Below are 21,157 nucleotides of genomic sequence, written 5' to 3'. Positions count from 1 at the left end.
AGAGGGCCCTTTTCGTCTGAATGAATGCCTGCTGCTGTGGAGCTTCCCACGTTAGTGTTTTTGGTTTCCCCTTCAGGATTGACGTCAGGGGGTACATGATGTGAGCGATATCTGGGATGAAGCGACGGTAGTAGTTTATCATCCTGAGTGACTCCTGAAGTGCCTTGATGGTTTGTGGTTCCAGGAAATTTTCTATAGCTTTTACTTTAGAGGCCATGGGGCACATTCCTGCTGGGGAAATCTCGTGGCCAAGGAAGTCTACATTTTCTTTCCCAAAAATGCATTTGTTGAACCTGACAACTAATCCGCTGTCCTGCAGGCATTTCACGATGGCACGGACGTGGCAAAGGTGTTCCTCTGGGGACCTGGAAAAAATTAGGATGTTGTCAATGTAGCAGATGCAGAAGGGCAGATCTCCCAAGATGGTATCCATCAGGCACTGGAAAGTGGCGCCTGCGTTGCTGAGACCAAAAGTGGAATAGGAAAATGTGTAGCTCCCGAAGGGCATGATGATGGCAGTCTTTGGAGAAAATTTTCGCTCCGTGGAGGGCGCCTATCAGGTCTTGCATGTTAGGGAGGGGGTAGTGGTCTGGTGTTGTTACCAAATTCAGGTGCCGATAGTCCCCGCAGGGCCTCCATGAACATTCAGATTTCTTTACCATGTGGAGGGGGAACGCCCACAGGCTTGAGGCATTTTTACAGACGCCCACGTGTTCCATTTCTGTGAAGGCCCGTTTGGCGTCTTGTAACTTCTAGGGGGACAGACGTCGGAACTTGGCATGGGTTGGTGGGCCCGTTGTGGTGATATGGTGGAAGATGCTGTGCTTTGCTGAAGCCTCAGGTGACTGGCGCAGTTCTGGTTTGAACACGTCTGGGAACTCCTGTAGGAGGGACGCGTAGCTGTTGGGGCTGTGGAGCAGATGGAGGGCATCCCAGGTCCAGTGGAGAGCTGACGAGAATGGCACGTCCCTGTGTCAAGGAGGCGTTGTCTGGCGACGTCGATTAGGAGTCCATGTGCCCTAGGAGTCCGCACCCAGCAGAGGGAACTTAACATCCGCTATGACAAAAGGCCAGTGGTATCTGCGCCCCCACGATTGAGATAGCCCGGGTCGTCGTGCCATAAGTGTGGATGGGAGTTCCATTTGCTGGTATGAGGGCAGATAGTGAGTCAGGTATTTTTTCTAAACCTTCCGTGGATGGTGGGAAAACCGACTGCATTGCCCCCGTATCAACCAGCAGGCGGCGTTTGGAAATCTCGTCCATGATGAAAAACCCTGCTGGGTGGGGGAAGTTGGGTGTCATGGCCAGCTGTTACTTGTGGCCGCCTTTGTCGTTTTTTGTGAAAGAACAGGGAGGCCTGAAGGTTCTGGCATTGGTCCCAAACTTTCCATGGTAGAAACACCACGCCTGGTTTGGCCCTGTCTTGTGCTCTCTGAGTGGCAGTCTGTTCTTATAAACGGCGTTAATGTCTCTGTCGTCATTGCCATCTTCCTCTGACAGGTTGCAGGCTCCCAGGGTGGCGGCGACTAAGACATCCATGTCCAGGTTCTCTGTATCCCTTATCTGCCGCCAAACTTCCTGTGGGAGGCGCCGAAGGAAAATTGCTTTTGTTAGGTCTATTGTCCTTTTCTCCCGTTCTCGTCACGACCTGGGAGTGTTATCAACCCCTGCAGCTGGTCTCAGGCTTCCCGGGGTGAGGCATCTCTGAGGGGTTGGGATAAGAGGTCGAATGAGCGCTGCGCTCTCTCAGACATGGGCATGGAGTAAGAATTCAGCAGTTTGTTCTTCAAGTCCGTGTATGTGACTTTGTCTGGTTACACGTCCAGCCAGGAGGAGATTCTGTTGAATACTTCTTCTGGGAGCGCCGTCATGACTATGTCTGATTTTGTAGCATCATCTGAGATGTGCACCATGCGAAAATGCACGTCCATGTACCAGAGCCATGATGCTGTGCTTTGCCACGAGAACGGGGGAAGTTTGACTGTATCTGGCTTTGTTGGTGAGAGAGGCGTGCAGACGATGCTCACGGGTTTGCATTGAGGTTCTACTTCTGACATCTTTACTTCTCACGCACCAAAATGCAGGAAAATGAACCGTATTGAGTCCGTTAATGGTGCTAACTTGTTCGAGAGGTCGAACGAAGTGCCAAAATGCGCCCTTTTGGGTACGCCGTATTTAGTCCGTTAATGGCACGGTTTCCGCCAGGGAGAGTGCTATCCGAGACCTAAACTTTATACCGTAGTTAGTCCGCTAAAGGCTTTCTGACGGTAGGGTGCGGCCCTAGTTAGTACGTTAATAGCTGGGCCAAAACCATGCTACCTGTCCCTGACCCGGGGTCACCAGTGTGAGGTTCAAGAAATGTTAGGAGTGAAAGACTGATTCTTTATTATTCTCGACAGGTGTTTATAAGACAAAAAGCGGATGGAAAGGTAGCGAGTGACCCGAGGCGCCCCGCTGTGTCCATACAGAATTTGTGTTTTCTGGCAAGCGTAAAAATACGTACAATATTCGTTACATGGTATATGAAAGGTAGATATACATATCAGCGGAAAGGCAGTACAATGATACATAAGATGAGGTACATAAAGAATCTGAAATAAAGACAGGTAAAATACATGACGTGATTAATGTACATCTGAAAGGAGAAACACAAGGAAGGAGAGGGACGATTTGTCGCCCTTACACAGTATTTTTATTGACATTTACTTAATGCAGCACAGTACTATACTTGACAGAGTAATGTAAAGTTACATACTATACTTTTCAGTCTATATGTGTGTGTATATACATACATGTATGCATCACAGTAACAAAAAATAAGTTTGTGAAAAAAATAAAAACTGGCAATATGACAAAAAAAGAAGCAGGCAAATTTTCTAATAGCGGAATCTTCCTACAACTGAAACATCTGGTAGAGAGAGAGAGAGAGAGAGAGAGAGAGAGAGAGAGAGAGAGAGAGAGAGAGAGAGAGAGAGAGAGAGAGAGAGAATGTCTGACTCCAAAAAAATACTTGTAATTCCTGATAATTCAAAGACATACTACACTGGAAAATAACAACTTTTAAGTTTACTCTCCTGCTAAAATTTTCTAAACTGAAAACTAAAAAAGCAACCAGTGCCAAAACTCTCAATCAATACATACATAAAGTGGTGGTGAATAACGAGGGAGAGGTAGGGCACCCTATTTCATCGGTTTTATCGTCACAATCTTCAATTCCATCACATCTCTTCTCTGTTAGTAAACACTGACCAGCATCACATTCAAATTCACTTGGATGACAACCTACCCCAAGAGAAGAGTGAATTACATAATTTTAGACAAACATTTGTAAGAAAAACACTTGAACTTCCTGAAATTTATTAGACACAATGCACTAAGGCCTTTCTTTTAATTTAAAGAATAAATCCTAAAATATAGCCTATTCTTGAAAAGTTTACTTTCACGCAACAAACTGAGTAACCCCTGTAATTTGACACCAGGGCACAAATTGGTAGTCTGCATATTTTCCAAACTCTTTATAATAAAAAATATTAGCAGCATCCGTATGGTATAGATTCTGTTCACTCAGGCCTCTTGAACAAGCTGTTTAACTTTTCTTTTCTTCTTTGCTCGAAAATTGGACATTTTTCAAGCAATTTGCAATTTTACAACCATATACAAATCCGAAGTTCTTTACATTGGGATTCAGCATGTGAACACAAGCTGGAATGCTGTTTAACTTTCAGACAGGGTCATAAACTATCAACAGGTTGGGGGAAGCCTTGCCCACCTGTTGGTGTGCACTCCAATTTGCCTTCCAGCCAGGAGCCAGAGTGAGGGGTGGTTAAGGTGGGATGTCAGTGTGAAGAACTTCAGGTTTGTATGTTGGAAAAATATAAATTACTTTAAAAATTTTCCTACACAAATATAAACCTTCATTCTTTACATAGGAGACTCACCCATTGGTGGGAGGTATCTGAGTACTCTTTGAACTGACTGATTGGTTCTACCCACCTGGGAAGTACTCATACATTCCTAGTCTGGAGGAGCAGAGGAAGGTATTCTGCAGCTCTAACTTGATGGATGCATGGGATGTTGCAAGTGCTAGACTTCTGGGTGTAAAGTATTAATGTGTTTGCTTTCATTGCCTAGTGAAGGCTGCAAGAACCAATATGTGCCGGAGACAATAAAACATGCTATTAAAAACAACATGTTTGTTTCATTGCTTGTCCCTCTCTCCCCTTGTCTAGAGAGAGGGGGGACTTGCATCCAACCGATCTACAAAACAGGGACGATGGACAGGATACCCTGTCATGTGACTTACTTGCAATCCTTGTCTGTCCATCATGTACTGCCTTTGCGACCTGACATCTGCTCTGAGTGAGCGACAGGTGAAGAGAAAAGGGGGGAGACCAGTCACTCATACACATACTCTCTTGCTCACTGAACACCTTAGGCGAGATGCAATCTGTCTCTTCGAGGGAGCTGGGTGAACTACACAACTTGTTGGGCAGCCACCACAGGATCCAAGGAAAACATCTAAGGACTTGTGGGCAACACCCTGAAGATAAAACGAAGTGAATGCGGTCTGACGCAACCACACCCCTGCTCATAACACCTGTTGAATAAACAGATTCTTTTGGAATGCTAGTGTCGGAGCAATGTCCATAACTTCATGAGCTCTCTCCAGGGCCATACTCCCATCTTCCTTGCCAGATGGACACCTTTTTCTTGGTCAAGCCAGTACTAATGAAGAAGCATTGACAATCAGTCCTGAGATGTCCAGTTCTCTTAAGATAGTACCATACCACCCTAACAGGGTACAGTAGCATCTCGTCTGCATCGCTTCCAACAAAATCCTCTAAGGAGGGGATAAAAAAGGACTTGTACCTGACATCAGGAACTGATGGATTCTGAGTCTTCACCACACATTCCAAGAAGAACTTGAGCATAACTGATACCCATCTCCTCGAATACTTAACTTCAAAAGAGAGGCCATGAAGCTTGCCCACTCTTTGCCAAAGCCATGGCAAGCAAGAAAACAGCCTTAAGGGTCAGATCCCTGTATCGCGACTCTCTCAAAGGCTCATGCGGGTACATGTAAGGCTCCTAAGGACAAGAGTCACATCCCACTCAGAGGACAAGATTGTTCAAAGCTACCCAGGAGCATACAGATATTCCACAAAGAAGAGAGTGGTCATATCGTTTCAACTTGAGGACTTGGCCAAGGGAAGACCTGTAGCCCTTAATGGCTGAGACAAAGACAAGCTTCTCTCGGCAAAGAAACACAAGACAGTCTGCTATCTGCAAAGAATTGCTCTGATTGCAGAGATATTCCAACAACACCAACTACAGAAGATGGTCCATTTTCCCTGGAGGAAAGATGCTCGCTCGTAGGAGATGCTGGATAGTCTACAGGTGTGAAGTACCCACGCTTCCATGGCCTTCTGTTTACGTTACCTCTCTACATGTGGCTGACACAGAAGGTTGTGCCACAGGGGAATCTCTCTCAGGACCTCCGATAACAGAGCTAGCAAGTCCAGATACCACTCAGCATGTGGCCATTGGGGTTCACCAAAGTCAACCCGAGATTCAGGGTCATCCACCCTATTGATTACCAGACAAATCAAGCAAAACGGAGGGAAGGTGTAGACTATAGATTGTCCCATGGACATTGGAAGGCATCCTCCACAGCAGCCCATGCATACAGCACTTTTGAACAGAACACTGGGAGGTTTCTGTTGTGCTAGGTTCCAAACAGGTCGATACTTAAGAGCTCCCCAAAGCTCAAAGACTCTCTCTGTAATACCTGAGTAAAGAGACCGTTCTGTCCCTATCACCTGACTCTTGTTACTGAGCTTGTCTGCTATTATGTTCAGAATACCTGGAATGTACCTGGCAGACAGCCCTACTGAGTGAGCTACTGCCCACTCATGCACCTACATGGCCAACATATGAAGCTGGAAGGAAAAAAATTTCCCTTGCTTGTTGAGGTATGCCACTACCACGGTACTGTGGCTCATCAACACCATGGAGTACCCCACCACTTGATCCTGAAACTCCTTAGGAGTCAGAAACACAGCTTTCAGTTCCAGGATACTGATATGGAGGTGCTTGATGTTCTGGTCCCACACACCTAGCACTAACAACTAACAACTACTAATGGTGTGTGCCCCATCCCTTGTTGGATGGGTCTAAAAACAGAAGTATTTCCTGAGGGAAAGTGCCAGGTAGCATTCCTAACATAAGGTTCCTGTTGTCTAGGCACCAACTTAGATCTCTCCTTACTTCCTTGGAGAAAAGAATAGAAGAATAAGGGGGGAACTCTCACTGGAGACCATAACTCCTTTAACCTCCACTGAAGGGAGTGGAGGTGAAGATGCCCATGAGGGACCAACTTCTACAAAGGTGACATGTAACCCCATAAGACCTGCCACTGCTGAGCAGGTTGTTCCTGTAGAGACAGGAACTTCTGTGTTACCTCCTTGAACCTGCTGATGCAAGAGTCTCAAGGGAAAACTCTCACTGCTGCCATGACTACCAGCATGCCCAAGTACTTTACCTTCTGTATGGGAGTGAGATCTGACTTCTCGAAATTCATCACCACACCATGGTCACGACAAAATTCAAGGAGGTGATCCCTGTTTCAAAGCAACAAGCTCGCTAGGACCAGCCAGTTGTACAAGTACCTCTGCAGACATTTCTTGTGTGAATGGGCCCATACAGAAATCAGGGTAAACACTTGAGTGAACACTTGGAAGGCAGTCGTGAACCCCAAACATAGTGCCCTGAACTGGAACACCATCCCCCGAGATTACTGCAAAGGTACGTCCAAGAGGATCAATGAATGGATATCTGAAAAGACACATCATTTAGGTCCACCAAAAGCATGAGGTTGTCCTCTCTGATGGACTAACACTGAGCGAAGAATTTCCATCCTGAACTGGGTCTGGTGAATGACTGGTCAAAGACTGGTCTCCAACTGCCTGTCGCCTTCTCCACCAGGAACAGATGGCTGTAAAAACCTGGAAACTGGTCCTTCATGACTTCTATCATGCCTTTCCAAAGCATTGCATTTATTTCCTCCCATAGGGCGAAATCCTTCTGTGAGTTGGGGAAGCAAGTCTGGAATCAAACTGGATCAAAAGTGAGGGGTGGCAGATACTTGAAGGGTAGCAGATACCCTTCCCGGAGGACATCCACAACCTAGGTTTCTGCTCCGTGTCACTGCCATATTGCCCAATGGCTCAACACCCCGCCCCCACCATCAGCAGCAAGGATCCTCCTCCCTTCTTGGCCTTGCCTCCCTAGAGTGGACAGGGGGTTCAAAGGGACCAACTGCGTGCCTTTTGCTACCAGGGCAGAAGGCTAGGTTCCTCTACAAGGGCAAGAGGAAGTCTGGGACTTTCTCTGACCCAAAAAGGAAGGGGCAGCCTGACCTAAGGGTCAGGCAGAGCCCCCTGGTGATCTCTCTACCACCAGGTATGTAAACCTCTGTAGTGGAGCTGGGATGGGACTGAGAACAGTCCCAGTCCCAAGAAAGCATGAGGGGGAGATCCCCAAAGACGTGGTTAAAGACAACACCAGAGGACAACTCTCCCTCAAAATGAAGAATGGCCATAGGTGAGAAACTGGGCTGGACATCCTCACCCCCTTGGTGGCTCTCTATGAATGTTGAACAGGAGTCAGTGAGGTGGAAACTACTCCCTTGGGAGTAGCAACAGTGGGTGGGAGTTTGGTAGCTGTAAGAAAAGTAATGCAAAGGACCTTCGGTGTCACCAGCGGAGTATTACAGTCTGATGACACCTGGGAAACCTCCTCCTCTCTCTTCTTCTTCCTGGCAAACTTTACCCACTGTTCAAATGGCCCACAGCACTCCAAACAAGGGCTTGATTGGTTACACTCCTGCAGAGGTGTAGATGGTATGTGGGTCTACCTCGGTGGAGGAGAGGAACCTACTGCAAAGCCTGTCCTTCCCTGGACAGGACAGGAAAACCTGAGGCCTCCTCTCAGAGGTGGATGGCTTAACTGACTGAGGGGTCTGAGACATTGCACTTCAAACAGAACTCAAAAATCATACAACATCAGCAAGAACAAGCAAGCAAACAGCATGTCGGGCAGAGATTTAACAGAGACAGCTATACACAATGACAGCTAAAAGCAAAGTGGAGTCCATACTGACAGGTTGGTGGGCTTCTCCACACCTGTCAATAGTTAACTAACTTATCTGCAAGTTAAACGGCTGCCAGCTCGCATTTGCAAGCTAAATCTCTACATCAAAAACAAAGTTTATAATTGTGCAGGGACAACTAGCTGTCTGACTTTTCCTTGTTTCTGCACTCATTTTTTTATCATCCACTTACAACCTAATTCTTCACAACAGTCTTGGCAGACTAGTCTTGCTAAAAATTTACTAAAATAATAATGTAACAAAATTATTAGATAATTCATACAGACCAAACAAAAAAGGGAAAGAACAAAGTAAGATTGTAAGAACTACTGAACTATACTCATTTAGCAATGATGAAACTATTGATCTATACTCACTGGGCAAACTGGTTGTCAATATCAAGGAAGTAGTTGGGCACCATAACTCATCAGATCTATCAATGCAATCATCAATTCCATCACATCTCTTCTCCTTTGCTATACAGTGACCAATCTCACATTCAAACTCATCTGGATGACAACCTGTTTCAATGTCAAGAAAAAACTGTTTCTAAAAGAACATAATCTAGACTGCCATTGTAAAGCACAGCAGTTTTGTTATAAAATAATTTTTAATTTCTTCCCGACTAATAACCATTTTCCTGGCATCAACCAACAAAGGTCTCTGCCAAACATCAATTAATTCAGAATGAACTATATATAAAGGCAGAAAAAGAAAAATATACTTATAAGTTAAAAAACTAGCGTAAACTTAAAAGCAGAATACCAAATCATACCTTCACAAAAGTCTAACTTCTGCAAAGGAACACCATAAAGGTAAATATAAATACACATATCAATGTGAAGATCTGCTTCTAAAACTAATTCCAAATTACTGCTTTTATCATACATCGCCTCTCATTCAAAAATAAAAGGTATGCCCTGTGCCTGGAATCCACACCTAAACTCACAGAAAGGAATAAATTACAAAAACCACAAAAACTAGGATATTCAGCTAGAAAATTTCTTGAGTCAGGGGACCTAGCAATCTTCACAACATGGCTGGACATAACCAGTCATTAAAAAAATGTCAAGTATGGGTGCCTGATCCTCAGAAACACGCTGCATAAAGTACTGCTGCTGCAGCTTTTCTACAATGTACACCACTAACTGAGATGTTTACATTGCACCCTTATATTGGTTCAAATTACAAGCATGTGTTGTAAGCTTCATATACATAAACTGCAAGTAAAATTTCATTACTATTTACAACCTTCCTTTTTTATGACCTTTCAAGTAACAGGGGGGTATGGAGTCCCAAAGTGGAAACGCTGGAGAGGTGAGGTTCATAGTAGAAGGCTGTGAAGGCCTGTGAAGGGGTCATCAACAGGGGAACTAGTGGGTAATGAGTCGTTGCAATGGCTAACTACAGTAAACCCCCCCCGGGGTTCGCATTCTCACAATTTGCAGACTCAGTGAATCGCAGAATATTCTGTGGAACCTATCTATAAGTTATTCGCAGGAAAACTCACCCATTTGCGGATTTTTTCGTGGAGCAATATTTTGTATTTTCATATTTTTGTGACTAAATATTGTACTGTACATACATATACATGTAAATTTTCTGATAAAATGATGATTTACAGTACTAATTTTCAAATATTAATATTAAGTTTAATAAGATTAAATAATAACATTAAATAAAAATAATAATTCTCTCTCTCTCTCTCTCTCTCTCTCTCTCTCTCTCTCTCTCTCTCTCTCTCTCTCTTACTGAGATGTGAGAATTTTTATGCATATGTAATATGTATGTTTATTTGTTTTGTATGATAAATAAATTATTTACTAATCTTCAAAAATTAATAATAATGTAAACACAGCAAAATATCAATTCATTAAAGATAATATAGTGAATTAGTAAGATTTTAGTTCAATCCCTGATCTTTTTCTGTATCCAACTTAGGGGAAGGGATGAAGGCGTAACTGTCATACTTTTGGGTTAGCATCTGGCCAAAGAGTCTCTCTCTCTCTCTCTCTCTCTCTCTCTCTCTCTCTCATCTACTAATCTAGATTATGTTCTTTGTATTTCATATCTCTCTCTCTCTCTCTCTCTCTCATTGATGCAGTAGTCTAGGGCTATAAAAGAGAAAAACCTTGCAGGCATGAAAGAAATTACAATATGACCATTTACATCCCAAGGATCTCAAAGTCAGATTTGTAAGCCAATATGTCCTCTTTACTTTTGCACCATAAAATTACTAGAGGAATCAGCTTGCAAGAGGTGATCCTCTCTTGCACATCCCTTAACCATCATGCCTTTCATGCCCTTGCCAGTGACACCTGGTACAAGGTGTGTTCCATCAACTCTACCAGCTATGAATGCACAGTTCACCATGACTTCCTCAATTAGAGATAGACAAGGTTAAGAGATACCATTAAGGTAAGATCAGTAAGGAAGACCCCATAGCATTTCTCATAGAAGGTAAACCTCATTACAAAACAGAAGACTATAAAACAGAAGACGGAATAAAGATGATTACAAGATGGATTAATGGACTGTCTTAACACTACAGAACTGAGATCATTTACCAATCATCAACAGTACGCCAGAAAATAATTAGATAAAACCCAAAATTAAGACTACTAGCGGGTCGGTCTTCTTCAGAGTGCCCTGAACTGGTCTTAGAAGTATACTGTAGTTGGAAGTGGACCTGCATGATTAAAAAAAGTTCAACACTCCTATTGCCCACTACTTCCTTGCATCAAAATAGCCTACCTTTCAACCAAAGTGCTAAGCTACCAGGGAGAATTTATCACACAAATCCATAAACATGCGCATTAAACAATCAATCAAATTCATTATATAAAATATCTAATTGCAATGTATTATTGTACTGAATAAACAGCAATTAAAATATGGACACATTCTTCAAAAAAATATTTTTCAATACAAACCCCTTAAAAGGCAAGCATGGACTTTTTTAAGCATTGCACAAAACTTCGTAGACACCTTGTTCCACATTAGGAATAGGAATGTTTCTTCTAGCAGGTTAGCATATATATACTATATGGCTTTCCCTGTGGTCTCTAGCCCTCTAATGCCGAGCCTCTATTTACAAAAGTGTCTGCCGTATGCCGGCGGCGTTCGGGAGTTAGCGCCGAAGCAGAAAAAGTTTTTTTCAAAAAATCACAGCACACTTAGTTTTTAATTCCTTTTTTTGTCATTGTCTGAAGTTTAGTATGCAACCATCAGAAATGAAAAAAATATCATTATCATATATAAATATTGAAATATATGACAGTGCGAAATAAAAATTTCATATATAATTGTATACAAATCGCACTGTGAGCAAAACGGTTAAAGCTAATGAGTTATTTTTTTTCTTTGTATTGTACACTAAATTGCAATGATTTTGGTATATAACAAATTGTAAAACGATCAAAGCAACACAGAGAAAATATTATCACAAAATGATGCATGAATTCACCATAAATCGAAATATTGTGCTAGAGACTTCCCGTTTGTTGCAAAATGAAGGTAATTGATTGAATATTACTAGACTGTAAGTGTTTTAGCTTACAATTGCAGTTTTCGACCATTTCGGTCGAGTTAAAGTTGACCGAAAGTAGAATTTTTTCTATTTATCGTGATTTATATGAAAATATTTCAAAACTGATAAAAGCTACAACCATGAGTTATTTTTAGTTGTATTCTACATGAAATTGCGCACATTTCCATATACAAAACTTTATGTAACGACTAAAATAAAACGGTCCAAACATTACGACAAAGTGACGAAAGAATGTCTGTGATGTTCGGCAGAGTTACCGCGCGGACGTAAGGAAAAAGTTTTTTTCAAAAATTCACCATAAATCGAAATATTGTGCTAGAGACTTCCAGTTTGTTGCAAAATGAAGGTACATGATTGAATATTACTAGAATGTAAGAGTTTTAGCTTACAATTACGTTTTTCGATCATTTTGGTCGAGTTAAAGTTGACCGAAGGTTGAAATTTTGGCACTTATCATGATTTATATGAGAATATTTCAAAACTGATAAAAGATACAACCATGAGTTATTTTCCGTTGTATTCTACATTAAATTTCGCACATTTTCATATATAAAACTTTATGTAACGACTAATATAAAACGGTGCAAACATTACGACAAAGTGAGGAAAGAATTTCAGAGATGTTCAGCCGAGTTACCGCAAGCGGACGTAAGGAAAAAGGTTTTTTTTTCAAAAATTCACCATAAATCGAAATATTGTGCTAGAGACTTCCAGTTCGTTGCAAAATGAAGGTACATGACTGAATATTACTAGAATGTAAGAGTTTTAGCTTACAATTGCGTTTTTCGACCATTTCGGTCGAGTCAAAGTTGACCGAAGGTTGGAATTTTGGCACATCGTGATTTATATGGAAATATTTCAAAACTGATAAAAGCTACAACCATGAGTTATTTTCTGTTGTATTCTACATGAAATTGCGCACATTTCCATATATAAACCTTTATGTAACAACTAATATAAACCGGTGCAAACATTACGACAAAGTGACGAAAGAATTTCTGGGATGTTCGGCAGAGTTACCGCGCGGACGTAAGGGAAAAGTTTTTTCAAAAATTCACCATAAATCGAAATATTGTGCTAGAGACTTCCAATTTGTTGCAAAATGAAGGTACATGACTGAATATTACTAGAATGTAAGGGTTTTAGCTTACAATTGCATTTTTCGATCATTTCGGTCGAGTTAAAGTTGACCGAAGGTTGAAATTTTGGCATTTATCGCGATTTATATGGAAATATTTCAAAATTGATAGAAGCTACAACCATGAGTCATTTTCTGTTGTATTCTACATGAAATTGCGCACATTTCCATATATAAAACTTTATGTGACAACTAATATAAACCGGTGCAAACATTACGACAAAGTGAGGAAAGAATCTCTGAGATGTTCGGCAGAATTACCGCGCGCGGACGTAAGGGAAAAGTTTTTTCAAAAATTCACCATAAATCGAAATATTGTGCTACAGACTTCCAATTTATTGCAAAATGAAGGTACCTGACTGAATATTACTAAAATGTAAGAGTTTTAGCTTAAAATTGCGTTTTTCGATCATTTCGGTCGAGTTAAAGTTGACCGAAGGTTGAAATTTTGGCACTTATCGAGATTTATATGGAAATATTTCAAAATTGATAGAAGCTACAACCATGAGTTATTTTCTGTTGTATTCTACATGAAATTGCGCACATTTCCATACATAAAACTTTATGTAACGACTAATATAAACCGGTGCAAACATTACGACAAAATGACCAAAGAATTTCTGAACATTTTGGCCGAGTTACTGCGCGGACGTAAGGAAAATTTTTTTTTCAAAAATTTACCATAAATCGAAATATTGTGCTAGAGACTTCCAATTTATTGCAAAATGAAGGTAAATGATTGAATATTACTAAAATGTAACAGTTTTAGCTTACAATTGCGTTTTTCGACCATTTCGGTCGAGTCAAAGTTGACCGAAGGTTGAAATTTTTTGTAGTTGACGTACGGTACGTCCACTCGTCACCCAACAGACAATTTTAATCAACGTACGATACGTCCAGTCGGCGTTTAAGGGCTAGTAACTAACTGCTTCACTTCTTGTATAGTGCGATGCCTCCTCCTCTTCCTCCTTGCAACTTTTACCTCACCATTCTCACTTCCCTTCCCAACACCAGCCCCACTCTTAGCTGCTTCGTTCACTTTCTTGGGCAATCCACATACTTTCTTATCCACCGTCTCCATCCTGGCTACTAATTTATTTTTTCTTTTATGGGCTTCTTCCAACCTGTCCTGCAGGTTTATCATGATGCTTGTCAGACTATCCCACCTCTCATTCACACCTTGCTCCCCTTTACCTGACCAAACACCTTCCAAACCAGCTCCCTCTGCCATCTCCAATTATGTACCCCACTCTTACTTTACTATCAAAGGCCCCCTATTGGGCACCAAATTATTATGTATGGGCTTTTTTCTTTGACACATTTGGAGCAGGATGATGGGGACAGATTCAGAGGTTAAAGAAAACTCTTTTTACCTATCCTAATTTATTAACCTTAATACAACAACAATCATCGAAAGCTAACCTAATTTACAAATCTTAATAATACAATGACCATCGAAACCTTCCTAACTTCAATCTTAATACTACAATGACCATCAAAACTTATTCCTAACTTCAGTCTTACTACTACAACGACCACCAAAAGAACCTTAACGTAATTCATCAATCTTAATCTACAACAACCATCAAAAAGAACCTTAACCCAATTCATCAATCTTAATCTACAATCCTCCCACAACTATCAAAAGAACCCCAACCTAATTCATCAATCCCAATATTACAGTTTTCCCCCAACTATGGTCTCCGAGACTTCTTCTTCAGATTGGGAATTACCTTACTCAACATCAGCCAGTATTATTTTGTTGATACCCCTCTTCCTACTGGAGTGATCAACACGTAGTTTTTATTCCTTTCCAACTGCTGTCAAACTTTCTTTGCTACGAGTATGTCGAGACCGGCACCTTTTAGGATTTGTTGTCATGTATGAAGGAACAGGAAGGGAGGCCTGACCAAGTGTTTTTGCTTCTGCAATCTGGCAGCTTTGCATTCTCTCCTATTTTTTCTCACCTCTGCCTTATCTCTTCCTCTACTTTCAACTGCTCTTCCATTTGTCTCCTTCTTTGGATTAATTCTTTCACTATCGTTTTAACGCCCCTTTCATAATATTCTACTCCACTGCTCTCTGAAGGAAAATCTCTGTTCTTATGTTTGTGCTTCTTTAATTTCTTGCTCCACAGTTAGGTGAAAGGGAGCCCTTCAATCTACTCTAACACACTCAAGTAAACCGCAAGTAAAAGAAAAGAAAAATCAACATGAATAATCAAATGATAATACATTAACACACAAAACAAATACAATAACAATGGTTTCAAAAACACAAGGCTCCTCTCACAAACCCAATTTTCCATACTACCACCACAGCATGCTACAACTTAACCCACTTTCACATTTTGAATGTAACTGTAAATATATTTATGGTTACGCAAAGTTCATTACCAATAGGTAAAGCTAGATGGTCCAAAACAACAAAAAGCAAAGAGAAACGGTGAGAAGCTCTAGCTAATTTACTTTGAGAGAGACTATGTAAGTAACTTCATAGGCAAGATTCAAAGAGTTATTTCAAAATGTCAGTACTCTGTTGAGGGGAAACTTCACTTTCCATATAAACACATCTGGAACCAACTGCTGTACACTACAGACTGATTGCCCTTCTGCTAAAACCAGGGCTTACATAACATTTTATTTTTGTTAAGTAATCATCATTATTTGATGCAACTAGTAATGTTGTGACCATGACTAATTTCCCATAACAGTTCTAAACCATTTAGAACAGTTATGTTATTTTCTAAATAAATCATCTGACAGCAATTCCATTACCATATAAAGCTCATTTCATACCAAAAAAAAAAAAACATTCTCTACTAACTGACTTACAAACAGCTTCAAAATAAAATTTATCAAAAACACAATATTTGACTTATTAATCGAGTAAAAAATAACACCAGTAAAGGTTTTAATTTGTCATTAATGAACAATTACCTAGGGTAGATCTACTGAACAATAAAGATGAAGGCCACGCAGTACGATGTGTGGAGCAGCCAACCTCATCTGTCTTATCTGCACAGTCATCTGTCCCATCACAAATCTTGTCCTTAGGTACACAGTGAAGAGAGTCACATCTAAATTCATCAAGCCCACAAGCTGTAATGACATATAGAACAAAAGGGGTGTAATATAAGAAATATTTCATGTTTTCAAACTTGGAATACAGTAGTCAAATTTTTTTTTAAGAATGTGTCATACTGATATGGATAATTGAAAGTTTACCATAATTACTGTTTCACATTTTCCGTAACACCAGTTTCACATGTTTAGAGTGCATCCCATTATTAACGATGCATGGAGTAAACAGATAAGAGAGAAAATGTTCAAACTACAAGTGCTAGATATATGAATACTATAGCAAAATCACGGCTCTTTGCGGCTAAGCCTCGCCCACTGCACGCCAGTGATTGGCTAGCTCTCGAAAGGAGCATGACATCACACTAGTTAACAGTCCAAATGATTGCCAGTAAGGATTTGACTCTATTGTGTAAAGTTTAGCTTCGCGCATGACGAAGTATGCAACTATCTCCAACAAAAGACATATTAAGTTATATGATATTATTATTAATATCTTGGATCATTCTGTTCATCATTTTTAATCATGTTAATTCCTAAATACACGACTTGCTTTTTTTAAATTGGTGTTGGACCAAATTAATTGAAATGAAGCATAGACTTATGCAGTCAGTTCCGATATTTGGGAATTAATTCATCATAATCATGCATGTCAAATGATAATATCATTATGAGATTAGGCCTACTCATCAAATTCTTATTTTTGAGGCAATGGCAGGGTATAGGCCCACACATCATCAATTTCTTATCGCAAAGTTTTCTTTCCCGTATCTGTTGGTAACAGCTTTTAATTAATATAGTAGCTTCGACACCACGTTACATAATTTATATGCATACTCAAATTTACACGTATAAGCACATGCATATACACATACATGTGTACATGCGTCGATGGCCATAACAATTGTAATGCCACTTATAGCACAAAGAATAAAATAAAACTTGTGAGCACGTAGCTGATGGCACACACAGACCGATCATAGGGCTCTCATATAGCCTTCCTTACACAAAACTGTCGAGTTGCTCTCATTAATTATATACACAATATATTTCCAATAGATATAATAAATTACATTACTGTGATAATCAAATAAGGTTGCTGTAACATTTCTATGACAACAAAGACTATGATGGGAAGCATCATAAGATACATAACGAAATAAGGAAAAAATAATAGCTAAATAAGACATCTATGACATGACCCAAACCAGTCTACGAGTAGCCCATGATTCACTTGACTTTAGGGCATTCCTGTAGATTACCTTGTTGGACGAAAGAATAAGTGACAGCAAATCTCTCTCTCTCTCTCTCTTGTTAGGAGAACATTCTAGCGTACTTCAGACTGCATTCATAAAGACCTCGATTGCTTTTAATTAAATCAAATGACAATTTCAATTAACAATAGTCAGATAATTCTTTATTCTTTTATGAATAGGTCTGTGTTTATTCTGCAATGTTACCTATCCATGTGAAAAATTCTTGAAGACACAACAAAAACCTTAACAGCAACAACAAAAACCTGACTAACCATGACAACAAAAGAACCACAATAAAACGGCTGAATATATGATAGGCCTTTAATCCAAACATCATAAGATGCGTAAACTGACAAAAAGACATTGGAAATTATAGGCCTGTCATTTTTTTATGATCCTATTATTTCAAAAGATGATAATGTCCTCCAGAAAATTCTCAGCAAAATCCCTTATGACTCATATAGCCTATCATACTGTAACCTGAAGCTAAACATATGCAGCCACTGCTTGTCATCCCACCAAATGTGTAAACGATTGCAATGAAATCTGAAATCGATTTTATGATTAATAATGTACAGTAGTAAAATTGTCTGAAATCAATATGAAATGCCAGTCTCCAAGCTCCTCGGAGACAGTCTTTGTGTTGTAATTTATAATGGTGAACACTCTTGAGAATACCAGATGGTCATTATCCTTGTCCTGTAATTCAAGTGCACTAATTCGAACGCAGACACTCCTTGAGTCACCTCCGTGACCAGGTGAATCTCATTTACAAAAAACCACATTGCAGCATCGCAAAACACTCCTTGTGTCATTTATATTTTCATATTTTTTTTTACCACTTTTCGAGAGATGTGTACTGTATTATGATTTTATTTCAAGGGATAATACGTTTCCTTTTGATAGTCACCAGAACTTATTTAGCTTGGTAAAACAACCATTGCTAAATTGATGAAGATGAAAAGGACCACAGGTTAACCAACTTTGCAAAACCACTGCCAACCAATCAGCTTCAAGGCATAGTCGTGACGTAGGCAATGGGTGGGGTTTAGCTACAAAGAGCAGTTGATTTTACTATAGTAGTGTATGTGAAAATTTTAAGTGAAGTCAGACAGAATGAGGATGTAGTCATCAAAAACGTATAAAGACAAACTTTATCCTGAAATGGCAGAAATGACGGAACAAATCACTGTTAACAAATGATGAAAGAAGAGAGGAATACTGTTGAAGTGGTCACACTATATTAATTTCTAACTGTCGTTAGCCCTTAGTTAAAAACCAATAGGCAATGATAGTGGTCATTATCCTTAGTCAGTTAGGAATTGTGCACTACAATGAACTGGCTATCCTTTAGAGTATTTAACTAATGAACCATCCAAGGAGCCTGTCATATAAATGGATATGCACAAAGTAGGAATGGCCTCCAGTCCTGATCATATGGAGAGCTACGAATCAAAATACTGTTGATAAACTTAAAATAGGATATTGGAACATCAAAACTCTAAATGAAACTGTAAAGACAAAACTAGAAAATAATTTCAAGAGACATGGACTCACATTTAGCTGTTTGTGAATCAAAGTGCAAAGGAAGAACAGATTGAATTGGTAGAGAAAAGGGCAAGGTCTTAATACCAAATGTAGAAAAGGCACTGACTAGTGGAGAGCCATGTGTAGTAATTACTTTCTACATAGTTTAAATCAAACCAGTGCACTAAGAGTTTTATAGTATGCTATGCACTGATGAATGCAGTCTCTGAAGAAATAAATGATGAATTTTATACAAACCTACAGAATGTTATACATAAAATACCAGAAAGAGATGAGAATAAAAAAGTTGGCAAGAATGATGAAGATAATGAAGATGCAACAGGCAAGGAAGGTCTGGTGGAGACTTCAAATGAAAACAGGGTGCAACTCTTTAGTTATTGTACTGCAAACAATTTAGTGATAGGAGTGACTCTTTTTCCAACAACAGGACATCTGTAAATATACCTGAACTTCTCTACATGGCAGTCACAGAAACAAAGCAGATCAGCCATCAATCATGATGAAAAAATAATAATTATAATTGTTAGGTGATACAAAGCAACAGATGTGGGCAGTGATCAACGTCATTACCACAGTAAAGTTGAAATTAAGAGTGCCCACCGCTGAACAGAGTATTAATACTGTAAAGCTTCTTGAAGATGAATATCGAGAGGCTTTTTCAACTGAATGTCCAAGTATATTTGCAGCTCCAGAAACCATATCTGAGAAGGATAATCCAATGATTCAAGACTGGCTTTGCATCAAGAAAGTGCATCAAACTGCTGAAAAAAATTATTAATAAAATGAAATCTCAGTTAACAAACGAGACCTTGGATACAATAAAGAGTGCAAAAAAACAAAAGGTATACGAAAAACTTGGGGGAGGAGATGATCACAAAGTAGAACAAGGTAAGTATTTAAGTCATCCAACATACTAAGTATGGTATCCAAGTCTAGACAATGAAGTTAAATAAAGATCAAGATAAGTGTGTGTATATGTAAATATTATAAATCATATATTTTTTTATAGTGTATCCTCTGTTCATCTTCAAAAGGAGTGACTCTCAAGGTCCCCCAAGGGCACCATAAGGCAGACCAACCAATTTCAAAGATAATGCTTTGTTGGTACAATTACTTCACTCCCAGATGTTTTTCCCAAGATCTTATTTTGGTCACCATGGAAGAATTCAACAGAGAAGCAAGTTGAGTGCAATATGACTGCAATGTCTTGCATCAAGAGCCTGGGTTCACGCTCATCTCCTTTTAATGCAGTAGTGCTATTTATCCTATGGATGGCCCAAGCAAAGAAATGGTACTTGTCAGAATTTCACCTTACAATGTTACAGCAGCCTCGACCAAATGGATTTTAAGCAACTGGACAAACACTCCTTTAAATTAATTGCCAACATGCTTTCACATTCGGAAGTGGACCTGTTTACCTATACAAGAACCATCAACTTCTAGTGTATGTCTAAAAATCTGGACAATCAGGCAGTAGCAAGAGATGCATTCCTACAAGACTGGAATGAATGATGATATACCTCTTTCCTCTACTGTCCCAGATTTTGAGGGTTTTGAACAAACTACAGTACTAACTTTCAATGGAACTGCTTACTTAGTGGACCAAAATTGAACGAACATTCATTGGTTCCTTTTACTTCTACAACAGGCAAGGAAAACTATTCCATTACCATCTGCTGTTCTATAGCAGACAGTAGGAGAGAAATCATCTACGCATCTTCCCTTCTAAGTTCCGACCTTCATATGTGGATTTTTTTAATCTAGTCTACTGTGACGATTATTCACCTAACATTGATGGATACCTAGTGAAAAAAGTACAGACTTCATTTGTCTGACAGTACCAGTCCGTGTGGATAGTGTGGTTAGATTACCTCCATGCTGAGAAGTCAGTTAAAATCAATGTTCAAACAGTTCTAAATTTTCTTGCATATCTTTTTGAGGACAAGTGCTTTGCTCTTACAACAATCATAGCTTACAATGCAGCATTAGAACCCTTGCTTTATGTTTTGGAGTTGATTTTAATATAGAAATTGTTACTTCCCTTCTCCTGTCTTTAGCATTGCAAAGACCAACTCCTGCAAGGCTTCCCATTACCTGGTCCCTGAAGGCTTCCCATTACCTGGTCCCTGAATAAGGTTCTCACAACTCTTGTCATCCCCCCCAATTCAGTGGGCCCACTACAACTACAACTCCCACTACAACTACAACTCATACTCTCCAAAAGGCAGTCTTCTTGAAAGCTTTGGCAGCTTTGATTAGCAAACTGGGCTCTCTTAGATAGGAACAATGTTACATCACTCATATCTAGCCATCATTTATTAATGTCTTGTGGACCATCATTCCTGGCCAAGAATGAGACCCCTTTAAAGCGAAAATTTCCCTAGTCTGAAAAGGGAACTCAGCATTTCAGATAAAATATCATGCCTGGTTCAAGCA

At 39.9% G+C, this 21,157-nt stretch overlaps 1 protein-coding gene across 1 annotated transcript in view; it reads right to left on the bottom strand.

The window, feature by feature from the left end:
* Positions 1–21,157, bottom strand: part of LOC136853488 (sortilin-related receptor-like) — a 159,341-nt gene that overhangs the window by 79,525 nt on the left and 58,659 nt on the right. The window contains exons 8-10 of the mRNA XM_067129110.1: positions 15,777–15,938; positions 8,527–8,670; positions 3,142–3,282 (exon numbers count right to left, since the gene is read on the bottom strand). Of these exons, the coding sequence (XP_066985211.1) occupies positions 3,142–3,282; positions 8,527–8,670; positions 15,777–15,938 (447 nt within the window). The remainder of the gene's footprint in view (positions 1–3,141; positions 3,283–8,526; positions 8,671–15,776; positions 15,939–21,157) is intronic.

This window comes from Macrobrachium rosenbergii, chromosome 3 (genome assembly GCF_040412425.1).
Source record: "Macrobrachium rosenbergii isolate ZJJX-2024 chromosome 3, ASM4041242v1, whole genome shotgun sequence".
NCBI classification, from domain to species: domain Eukaryota; kingdom Metazoa; phylum Arthropoda; class Malacostraca; order Decapoda; family Palaemonidae; genus Macrobrachium; species Macrobrachium rosenbergii.
This window is presented reverse-complemented; position numbering and strand designations above follow the sequence as displayed.